The sequence below is a fragment of the Berghia stephanieae genome, chromosome 2, assembly GCF_034508935.2.
Source record: "Berghia stephanieae isolate SIO BIC M18660-M18661 chromosome 2, UCSD_Bste_1.3, whole genome shotgun sequence".
In the NCBI taxonomy this organism is placed as follows: Eukaryota; Metazoa; Mollusca; class Gastropoda; order Nudibranchia; family Aeolidiidae; genus Berghia; species Berghia stephanieae.
In genome coordinates, this window is record NC_088361.1 from 83,009,529 (window position 1) to 83,022,028 (window position 12,500).

At 35.5% G+C, this 12,500-nt stretch overlaps 1 protein-coding gene across 1 annotated transcript in view; it reads left to right on the forward strand.

The window, feature by feature from the left end:
• Window positions 1-12,500, forward strand: part of LOC144963757 (uncharacterized) — an 18,122-nt gene that overhangs the window by 1,570 nt on the left and 4,052 nt on the right. Inside the window, exons 2-6 of the mRNA XM_078897699.1 lie at window positions 1,567-1,950; window positions 3,941-4,119; window positions 7,276-7,396; window positions 8,329-8,492; window positions 8,792-12,500. The exon at window positions 8,792-12,500 is cut by the window's right edge and continues 1,862 nt beyond it. Of these exons, the coding sequence (XP_078753825.1) occupies window positions 1,897-1,950; window positions 3,941-4,119; window positions 7,276-7,396; window positions 8,329-8,492; window positions 8,792-12,500 (4,227 nt within the window). The 5' untranslated portion in view covers window positions 1,567-1,896. The remainder of the gene's footprint in view (window positions 1-1,566; window positions 1,951-3,940; window positions 4,120-7,275; window positions 7,397-8,328; window positions 8,493-8,791) is intronic.

The window sequence follows — 12,500 nt, forward strand, 5'->3', positions numbered from 1 at the left end:
AGTACTGTATAGAACTGAAATATAAAACATTGTAAAGCGAATTCGGCATAGTAGATCTGTGGAAAGGCGCTATATTAAGGTTCATATTTATTCACTTATCTTTTTATATTTATTTACTTTCGTTTTTTATCTTCTCGTGTTATAAAATTCTATACCAAGTTCCTTGCTCTGAGAAAAAAAAATATATGGCTATCGCTTGGGGGGGGGGGGGGGGGCGGGGGGGGGGGTGAGTGCGGAAAGTTTGTTCCTTTAAAATTTGAACATTTGATGGTTCGAGCATTACCAAGAATTAACCAATCAGAATATTTCCTGCCATTTAGTCCATTCTGTCCTTTCGTTTATTTATTTTCAATCAACTAAAAGGCCTGGCAGACATTCCTTATTTCCATAGCTACCATTAGTACACACCAAACAGTTAACTTGGTCAGTTTCACAGTCAGTGAGTTTTTATCACAATGATACACTTAAGAAGGATGTTAACATTGCAAATGATGTTCATGATCTATGGGACTGTTTGTTTCTGGTGATGGGCAAGTAAACTTACTTACGGTAGCCATGGGTCGTTGGTATAAGGATTATCGATTGATATCAGGGGCAAAACATACTTTATTTCAATTTTCGAGTCAAAATTAAAACCACTGCAATGTTCATTCGAATAATCTTAATTAAATATACGACAATTGACGAAATTTTCAATAGTGAATGCATTGTTTGTTGATTGAATAACCCGAGACTCATACTACAAGTAATAGTTATAAAAAAGGCCTCCATGTCAATAGCAACAATAGGTCACATGACCAAAGGTGGAAGCATCAATTAATTTGACAAATACAATCTTTGAAGGGTTCATGATAATTTGAGGATTTAGTCGGTCAAATACACCGCCTGCACCAAACTAATAATAACAATAATGATAATAATAATAATAATAATAATAATAATAATAATAATAATAATAATAATAATAATAATAATAATAATAATAATAATAATAATAATAATAATAATAATAATAAAACGCATCGTGATAATTTGCAATAACTCACTCAATTTTAGGACCATATCAATGAAAGTTGAGAGTTTTTAAAAAACCCAAACTATCCTTGCCCATAATGCACGGCAATTTTGATATTTATATCTTTACTGCAACTGACATGGCATGTAATAACAAAAAATCAGGAGTTCATCTTTATTACTTTGTTGGAAAATTGTGCACCTATTCACTTCCACGTTACGAATTCCAATTTCTAACTCATATTGAGTTAGGGACTCTTGTAGAAAAGCATAGCTGATATATTTTCCCCACCATTCGGCTAAAATTTGCCATCAATGGTTTGCATGCCATGACTTTTAAAAGTTTTGTTTCAATTCGTTTAGTTTTTCCTATAAATTGATTGAGTTACAAAAATATTTTTACAGGATACGGTATAAATTGTGCCACTGTGTATGCATTAACATTTTCTTGTCTATAAAGTGTTTGAAGGTATTTTGTCGATTTTGATTAGTGTTCAAGTATCGCAATTCTTTTGTGCAAGGGTGAGTGAAATTTCAAATACAATTCAACAGGCAATTTCCAAATGACGTCATCAAGCTAACACCATGTGTGTCATAGTTTTTGTCATTCGCAACGCATCCCTTGAGCTTACTTTCGATTCGACAGACAGTTCACTGGCGCCGGTGGGAAAACTTGACAGATTCAGAAACTCGCTGGAAGATTCTGGAACTCTTTCGATTCTAATCATTGTGATTTCTTTGTGATAACGATGTTTATATCACATGTTAAAATTTAAAGGTCAAGGATGATTTGAATAACAATATTAAACCCCGTGATAGATGTGACTTTTGGACGGTGTGGATGGAAAGGGATGACGAGTGGATTCTCTGGCCTGGAGAGAGATGAAGGAAAGGATTTCTTCTCTTCTTCATATTCTCATTTGGTTTGCTGTTGTAGTAAGTATCTATGGAGACAAAGAAATAAACTTTGACATCGAAGTTTTCTTATTTGCAGGTCTGATAACCCAAATTATTGTTAATGGTTGTAATGGAAATACTATCAGGCCGACGCAAAATATTGTCCATTACAATGTTAAATTAAGCCCATAATTGCGTTCGGTTATCAGATCTGCAAATATGTGCACGCAGGTTGAAACCCAAAAGTCAAAAATTTAATTTTTTAGAACTAAAGAGATGAAGCGATCTCTAAAAAAACAGTAACAAATTGATTTTAAGGCTATTTTAATAGTCATATTTTGGAAAAAAAACAAAGTCTTTTGATTTTTGTTGATTGGATTTTTATACGGACTTGACGGTGAAAATCCCTCTAGACAATACCCATCTCTTTGACATAAAACTGAAGTGTACATATTATCTAGGTCTGACATCCGAATTAAATTTTGGTTCTATTTCAACATTGTTGTAATGGACAATATTTTGCATCATTTTTTGATGGCCAAAGAAAACATAAAGGAACATAGACATGGAAAGAAGGAGAAGTTTTTTGTGAAAAAAGGTGTGAAGTTGAATGCAATGTCCTGGGGAGAGAAGAAGAAGAAGACACAGAACTGAATACGGTGGAGACTGTTGGAGCCCCATGTTCCACAAGGAATGTAAAGGTTTAATGAAATGAAAATTTGATTTTAAATACAACAATGAGCCCTTAATGGATTGGTTTATCAGACCTGTAAATAAGTGCACGTCGCTTAAAACAGATCCAACTTTGCTTTGCTGAGAATAAAACGCTAATCTAATGTTGCTCATTTAAGCTCAAAAGATTGCATAATGTGGAAGTCAACTATGGTAAACCTTTAAATGTTTTATTTTCAACTCCTTTTATCCCATTTCTCTAATCTGTGTAATAGATGCAGCTTTAATTCAGATTTGTCATTAATATTTTGCAGCAAATATATTTTTATTTAAACAAAAGCTTGGCTATATAGTCTAATGGTATGACACTCGCTTTCGGATCGGAAGGTCCTGGGTTTGACCCTCTCTGGGCGCATAGTTGAGCCCTTTGAAAAGACTTTTTCCTCATATTCTCTCACCGTACTCAGGTGTAAAATGAGTACCTGGCCGTTAACACAGCATTGTTTCTGTAGGAAAAAAAATTGTAATATCGCCTAACAGGCGTCATGTCTCGTTCTACATGTTACGTGTTGCTTTATAAAGCACTTTGAGCACTTTTGTGGATATTGCTCTATATAAAAGCTCAATTTTTATTAAATTTTTTGTTACGTCTCATTGTATGCCGCAGAAACCGGGATCGATTTTGGAACTCATGGCTAAGAACAAAGTATAGATAGACCAATTATTTGCTATTAGAATAACACTGTTGATGTCTCAAGTCTTAGTTATTTGTCGGCCCTGGGTTGAAAGATACGTGAAGACATGACTGCTAAAAGCTCTGAATCATTGAACAAAAATGGATTAAAATGACGCTGATGATGATGATGATGATGATGACGATGATGATGATGATAATAATAATAGTAATAATAATAATGATGATAATAATAATAATAATAATAATAATAATAATGATGATGATGATGATGATGATGATGATGATGATGATGATGATGATAATAATAATAATAATAATAATAATAATAATAATAATAATAATAATAATAATAATAATGAACACGGATAACAAGGCATCAAATCCCTTGTTTACCCCCAAAAGCAACAACAACAACAACAACAAAACCCAAAAAATAACAAAAACAAAAAGAAAACAACAAAAAAGCAAACAAACAAACAAACAAAATAACAAAACAAAAAAACAAGCTAAAACGCCAATCAGAATTCGTAGTCTAAAGATTTTTCATCATATTATTTGGTCGAATAAAGCAGTGATGCTGTAAAAAATCGATATAATATTCCAATTTTCTACGCTATGGGTCCCAGAAATTCAAATTCTACAATTCTTAAAAACATTCAGGCAGGCAGAGGGGAAAGTCGGGGTGTGTTATCCATCAAGCTTCGTGAGTTTTACAACCCATCTGGTCGTACGTTCGACGGTCGGTGCTGTGACGCAGATCGCCGAACCGAAGACGTATACACAAAGTGTGGAGATGGATGTGATTACGTCATGAGACTTGTCGTCACAGGCTTGGGGAGGTAAGATTTTCATTTGTTTTTTTTTTTTTTTTTTTTTTTTTGTTTTTTTTTTTTTTTGGGGGGTTGGGGATTTTTTTTTTTGTGGGGAGGGGGGTGGGGGGGGGGGGTTGTTTTATTTTTGTTGGGTTTTGTTTTGTTTGTTTGTTTTGTTTTTTGTTTTTTGTTTTTCTTGTTTTGTTTCCTTTTTAGTTTTTTTTGTTTTGTTTTGTTTTTTGTTTGTGTTTTTTTTCCTCCAGTGTCATCATATGCAACCCATTGCCTCAAGACGGTTTTAGCATTATGAGGATGAAACTGATGCTTAACCGAGGCTTTTAAAGTTAATATGACCAGAAAAGTGAATTTTTAAAAATAAAATTGAGTATTTATATTACGAAATTTGATCTAGACGTACTCAAAGCGAATAACTAACTAACAGTAACATAATTTATCATGTAGGTCATGACTTAACGCCAGTAGGGCGATATTACATTTTTTTCCGACAGACACACGCTGTTAACGACTAGATACTCTTTTTACACTTGAGTATGGTGAGAGGATGTGATTTAAGAGCCTTTTTTTTCCCCAAAGACTCAACTTTGCGCAGATCAGAGCAGGACTCAAACCTTGGACCTTCCGATCCGATCGCGAGTGTTATACCACAAGACCACATAGTCACGCATGGAGTTATTATTTTAGCCATTGTCCTTAAGAAACGAATCTCAGTCTCCTCAATAAAACATAGAAATTTGACACAAGTCTCAAATTTTATCTATAAATGTGACCCTCCGTCTCTTAGCGGTAATTTTTAAAATGAGCTTTTATATAGCCCAATATCCACTAAACGTGCTCAAAGCGCTTTAGAAAGTGTCCCTGACCAACAGCATCACGTAACATGTAGAACGAGACATAACGCCTGTTTGGCGATATTACAATTTTTTCCGACAGAGACAACGCTGTCAACGGCCAGATAATCATTTTACACCTGAGTATGGTGAGAGAATGTGAGTAAAGAGCCTTCTCCAAGGACTCAACTTGCTCGAACCCAGTACTTTGCGATCTGAAAGCGAGTGTCATACCACTAGACTTACTTACTTACTTACTTACTTATCCGAACCAGCGACCACCTGAACTCTAGCCCTTCGGTCTAATCACTAGACCACATAACCGCATTATGTCGGGGTGGAGGAAACCAAAGGACAATATCACAAGGACAGCTCTGCAATGGAATCCATCCGGAAAGAGGAAAAAAGGAAGGCCTAGGTCAACCTGGAGGAGAGACCTTCTGGAGAGGTCTGGGATGCACTGACAGGAGATGGAAAGACTGGCCAATGACAGAAGAGGATGATGGAAAAGTTTCATCGGTGGTCCATTCCCACTGTGGGATGAGGACTGAAGAAGAAGAAGAAGAAGAAGAAGAAGAAGAAGAAGAAGAAGAAGAAGAAGAAGAAGAAGAAGAAGGACACCACACTGGAAATTGAATGCATAGTTGCGAATATAAAACGCGGGGATAATTTATATTTGTTATGGAGGAGAGTAAAGATCATTTATCACATTGCAAACCAACTCAAAGTTTCCATTTCTCATTCATCGGATTCCAAATTCACTATCAAAATAAATTCCAATTATTCATCTCACAGGGGAAATTTGTCTCTAGGGTCTATTCCAAGGGAATACTGGAATAACCCAGGCATCAGCCGCAGTGCAGCGCCGTAACGTGAGCTAGGGCTAGGTGACTTGCTCAAGGCCACACAACGAGGCGGGTAGTCGAACTCGGTACCTTTTGGGTACGAAGCAATGACCGTACCGCTGAGCCACACTGCCCCCTTAGAAGTGCTATTCATCCCGACATAATACCGTCTTGAGACGATGGGTCACTAATTCAGTTTTCAGCATCAACTTTCCCTCGACAATACTGTTTCGCGTCGATTGACCAGATCGCATTAAATTAGAAATTAATCTGACAGGCTGATTTTTTGGGGGATGGTTTTTTTTTTTTAACTTATATTTTTCTTTCTGCTTTGTCTGCCAATGGTTCATACAAATTTTTGAGATCTTTATCTGATATCAGTGCCTGCTCCCTAATTTTTCACTTAGAAATGAATTATGAGGCAAGTTGGAATTTCTGATACATCACCACAAAGAAGTAATAGACCGGGTTGAGCATCATGCTGAAAATTGAATTCTCAGCCAAAGAATATGAGATTTGGTTCAACTCACTCAACTCTAACACCGACTATATCCGGGTTACTTTTACCCCATGCCTATTTATTACATTTTTATGAGACAAAATTATAGGCGTAGTATCAAAGCTAATGTTGTTAGTTTTTACCTGTTAGTGGTAGTTGAATAAAACTACCTATGCACATGCTCAGTTTTAATACATTTTTTTCCAATTTTGAAAAGTAGCAAAAATCTCTAGGATTGAGTGAGTCAATGTCATAATATTATTTCTTTTGAGGAGAACTCACATGATTTAGTCTTTATATATATGAACATTCATAAAGGGCAGTTCAATGATTTAGCATGTTCAATGCGCTATACACTGTTTCATATATCGCCTAGCAGGTCATATGAAACCATATTTTCCTTTCTTACAGTAGCAGTCGCCTGTTAGCCGTCCTTTTTGTACTAACACTGTCACAGTATCTTTCAGTGCATATAGCCAAGTACCGTTTATTCACACCTGAGTCGAGTGGGTTAATGTGTGTTGAGTGCCTTATCCGAGGGTACAATGTCTGGACCAGATTTTTCCACGATGTGCTAAACTCTATCCGCTCACTGACCACGCTTAATATCGCTTGACTTTTGTGACGAGACCAGAGATCGTATCCCTGAGCAACTTTAAGCTGCAAGCCACCTCTGGTGTAGTAATCACAGATTTAACAATGAAGGTTAAACAATATTTGCTTAACACATGGTCTCATTCGTTTATCCGTTTCCATTTTATCAACTCCACCATCATCATCATCATCATCATCATCATCATCATCATCATCATCATCATCATCATCATCATCATCATCATCTTCACCATCATCATCATCATCATCATCATCATCATCATCATCATCATCATCAATATCATCATCACCATCACCATTATTATTATCCTTATAACAATCATCACCTCCACCCCCTCCACCACTATCATTGTATCGATTATATTCCCACATGGAGGGCCAACGACCACGTGTTCTTATTCCATCGGCCACTCACCCACAACAGAAATGACGTCACGTTCCCCCACAATGACGTCAACATGATCCTCACCGTACTCTTTGATCGATGGCCCAGACATGTAAGCAACAACTGACATAAAGCTAAACCCAGTTAGAAATGAACTTTGAACTCTTTGCCCGTATTGCATTGAGAAGGAAATATGAATGAAGTATCAAATCCAAAATAAAGTGAATCCATTAGAAACTTTTGGTTAAAGATTAGTTTTTTATCTCAATTTGTCTTCTTCATGCTTTTAAATCTGTATATTTTAATTTTTTATTTTTTTTTTAGGTTTCTGAGTTTATATTCTTTTAATTGTCTCCTCTGATATATATGCAATTTTGGAAAATGTAAACAAAATTGATGGATTTATGTCGTTTATGATGTAAAATATCTTCAACAACTGTATTAAATCTCCCCTTACTCTTTTGTTTTTGAGATTAGGTATACCAAGAAATGCTAAACTCTATTTATATGATTTGTTCTCAAGGCCAGGAAGCGGTTTTGTCTCTCGTCTTTGGGTATTTTCAAGACGTATCGATAGTCTTACATTGAATTGGCTCCAAATACTGGTCAAGAATAAGTCTTATAACAGTTGTAAACACATTCGAAGTTCTTTGTGTATTATTATATCCCCTTTTTAGTGAATCTAAAATAAAAAGACAAAACAAAACAAAAATTCAAAATAACAAAAAAAAAAAAAAAACAAAAAAACAAACTTGCTTTTATGGGATTTTTTTGGACGATTACACTAAAACTTTGAAAAATTGTTAAAACCTTTTTTTTTTCATTTCATACATTTTCCCTTGATGTCGTGTAATGGAGTAAACAGCCCTTAATGTTTTGACAATTTTTGTCTTCACCAAATATAATGCATTGCATTTCACAACTTATTTCGTACAATTCTTAGTCATTTTAAAGAGAGATTTAAGACATTTTTAGGTCCATACAAAAATTCGTTGGTTGACCGAATCAATTCACATAAATCTATAATATTGACTTATCTCCTAGGATAAAGTCAAAATGAGTGCTTTCTTCTATGACTACGACACTGTGGACCACTCAACGACCTTGGTGGATTGGTTTGTGACTGACCTTGAAGACGGCACAGTGGACTCACCGGGGGACATTCATTCCCAGACAACTATTGGCAAAAGAAAACGCAATAAAACCAAGTATGTTAAACACTTTTCAATCGTATTGGTTAAAACTCTTAAACCAGGTACTTCCGCGAAGTCCCAGGTTTGACAGATTGTTTTTTTTCAATACCAGGGTCATTTAAATCTATCCAAAATTTGAAAGACAAGTTTTCTGGCCAAATCTTTAAATACATGTTTTTTTCAGAGTACGGCAGTTAACTGGTGAAAAAGATTTCCTTTTGTCTCCAAGAGTTGATGGTTTCACCGCCCACGTAATAACCCCGTAGTTATAATCGCTCCATAAATAATATGTTGCATTTTATGGTTTATTTCAGGCTTGTGTTTGATTGGTCATTTCTGTGCACGGATGGAACTGTATGCGTCCAGGCACCGTCCTCCAGACCTCAAACATCCACGACAAAAAAGCCCTTTTTTGAAAGGTTCAAACAAGTCAACATAGGAAAGCAGGCGGATTACAAAAAATGGTTATCAGTAAACACACAAAATTCTGGAGACCATTTATCAAAACAGGAAGGATCCGCTGAGAGTGGAGTGTCGCACAGAAAAAAATCCGTTAGCAAAAATAGAGTTGATGGTTGGAGGAAATTCCATAATTTGAAGAGACAAGGTATGGGAAGTTTGAAGGATAAAATGACAGAAATAAAATCCAATCAAAATTACCGTGATTCCAGACGACAGTGGTATTATCCAACACAAAATATACACAGCTCACTGGATACCGTCAACAATATACACGATACACACAATGTCTTCCACGATAAACGTGTAATATCTGGTGAATTCCCAATGAAACATGTCACACATGATGCCCTCTACAATAAACGTGTAACATCTGATACGTTTTACAATAACTATGCTGTATCCGATGCCATTAATAGTAACCAGGCTCTACCCGATGCCTTCAGCAATAAACTAGAACCTTCCTATGCGTTTTACAATCAACACGAAATACCCAATGACTTCAACAGTAAAGGTCAAAGATATAGCTTACAATCAAACAAACTTGCGGCCTCGGGTGTGAAGTCCAATCGAATTGGTGAAACACAGTCTACCAATGTCTCTGGAGGTCAAGCAAAATCTTCAAGAAAACTGGAATATTCAGATAGGCCAAAACCCAAACATGAAAAATATTCAAATTTTATTAAATACACTGGCAAAGCAATTGACGATTACAGAAAAGATAGAGTGAACCCCAATGATGTGCATAATATAACAGACAAAGATAATGGAAAAAGCTCTATCAAGAAATTTTCTGGAAATAGAAAGAATGTGACCGGTTTAAGTGTTGAAGACAAAATAACTATTTCTAACAAATTTAATGTAAATTATGAGGTGGATATAGAGAATATTAATATCAAGGTAAAGGTCGACAAACGCCAAGAGGAAGGAAATCAAAAGAACTCTACAAATTGGAAGACATTAATCCATAGAAAAGAGAGTTTTGATTTTCCATCGATTCCACAACGCCCGTCCCACGACGCCATGCTCAATCGTGATCCTAATAAATATTCACACCGTAGACAAAACAAACAGACCAAAACATCAACTACATTGACAGGACGTCAGACAAAGTCTTCAGACGATACCTCAGAACTGTCAAAACCTTTATCCAAAGCAAATTCTTCAGAGCATTTGCCAACAACTAAACGGTTATTTTTTAGTAATCAAGATCAACCAAAAACCTTTAAGTTATATTTTGCAAGCAGTATGAACAAAGGTTTGACGAAATCATCTGACAGAAATCAACATTTGAGCATAAATATCAAGAAAACCCAAAATGATAGTAAGATGCACAATTTATCAATGAGAAACGTTCTTAAGAATCAAGCTTATTCTCGTTCTCTACGAGGAAAAGATACTTCTGTAGACACACAGGTCGTTAAAAAGCCAAAAAGAGGCAACAAAGGTAAATATCGTTTTGATAATCTGGTTAAAAATATTCTTCGGGGAAAAAGTAATCGGCTAAATTCAATGTATGTCAAGAAAAACGGCATCAAACTTACTCAGCCATCGAGACAATTTGTATTTGGATCAACCAGTAGTCTTAAACAATCTCAATTTATTAAAAATCGCCAAAGTATAACAACACCACAGTCTGATTTTGAGACAAAATATGGACGCAATTCTAAAATTATAAAGTCGCATCAAAAAATAATAAAAGACCCTGTCATATCCAAAAACAACATGACTGAAATGGGTCGTAATTTGGCGAAAATAAAACTAAATTATATAACTGACAACTTCAGGAATGAAACTATCCCATCATTTCCAAGGACCAAAGATACATTCTTGAGAAAAACAAATATAATCAAGGAATCCACAAACAATTTAAACAACCTTGACAAAAACGCTCTTGAGAGATTGAATTCACAAAATAAATCTCATGAACGTTCAGCTAAAAACAATGAAACAAGTAACATTGTACCTGAGATTGACGTCTCCTGGCAGACAAAAGAGATAAATTCTAAAAGTAATATCCAAACTATTAACCAAGAAATTGGTAATAAAACGCATATATCGTCAAGTTGGCAAAAATTGAGACCTGATAATATAAAACTGTTGTACAATTCCATAAAGGAGCTGAAAGCTGTAAAGTACTTGACTCAAGCCCCTGTAGAGTGGGTGGTCACCGGTCACTCAGCCTTCCAACAAAACCAGCCACGTTATTTTAAGGACAACTCCCATAGAACTAAGCCGATGACAAAGTTGTTCTCCTCGCCCAGTAAAAATCCATCACTTATCAGTACGTCGTACGGCCATCATTTCACATTGGAAAATCAGCGGCCAGATAGAAATCCACAAAGAATTCAAACCGACATCACGTTGACCCAATTGTATAAAGAAGATATTGAAGACGTATCGAAATCCATTCAACAAGATTGGGGCTTTACTTCAACCACACCACAAATTTCATTGACAAAAGATTTCATCAATCATTTGAATCATGGTAGAGTCTCTGGTAATTATGATAAAAAATTATCTGAGAAACAACAAGAACAAGATACAACAAGATATTCTAATGTTGAAAAAATTCCTGTCCGTGAAAAAAAACAAAATATAAAATCGGTTGCAGGGAATAACATGAAGACATCCACAACCAAACCTTCAGCCTCAAAACAATTTCAGCAGGACCTAACGAATATCATCCCACCCTCAGTTGATTCATCAACGGGGAGGAGATATGTTTCTATTACACCAAGCTCTCATCTAATTGAAATGAAGCCCCAAAATACCTTAAATTATGAAGACGTCACAAGAAAAAGAGTAAAATCAAATTTTCTTCTTAATCATACAATGACGACAAACTTGGGACTTAGACATAAAAATGAACTGAAGCTCAACTTCGGCAATTCTGGAAAAGTTCAAAATTCAAGAAGCACGACAGGTACAATAAATAGTTCTGAAGAAATCAAATTATTAAACCCTAATATGAAGGAGATAACATCAACTACTGAATCCTTGATTGGAACGAAAAAACTGACAACACCGTCAACAAAAACGGAGAGTATAACTGAAATATTCTCTAACATTCAAAGTAAAGTCACCAAAAAGACGTTTCATACTTCTTTAAAGACATTTAACAGCCAGTTCAAGATAACAGTTAAACCCAAAAAGAAGAAAACCACTTATTATGACATTGTTCCATTTTCCTCCAAACAAACCGAAACAAAAAACAAAGTTGAGGAAGTCGTCTCAGACCCAAATTTAAATGTTGAAAACATCAACAACAATCTACGCACTGATGTCAGAAACCGGTCAGATATGGTCAATATAACACCTGACACCCGTGGAGTTAGGTTTGAATCCAATGAGGAAATAATCAATCGAACAGAAATACAAACAATGCCAGACGATAAAAGCAAACAGGACGATGGGTTGTTGCCCCAAATAGAACAAGCCGAAAACTCAGATATAAGCAAAACATCCTATACAAATAATTCTTATCAAATTGGATCAAAAACCGAAGCTAGCTCAGTTAAAACACAAAACATTCCGAAAGCAAAGGACAATTACAATACGTTT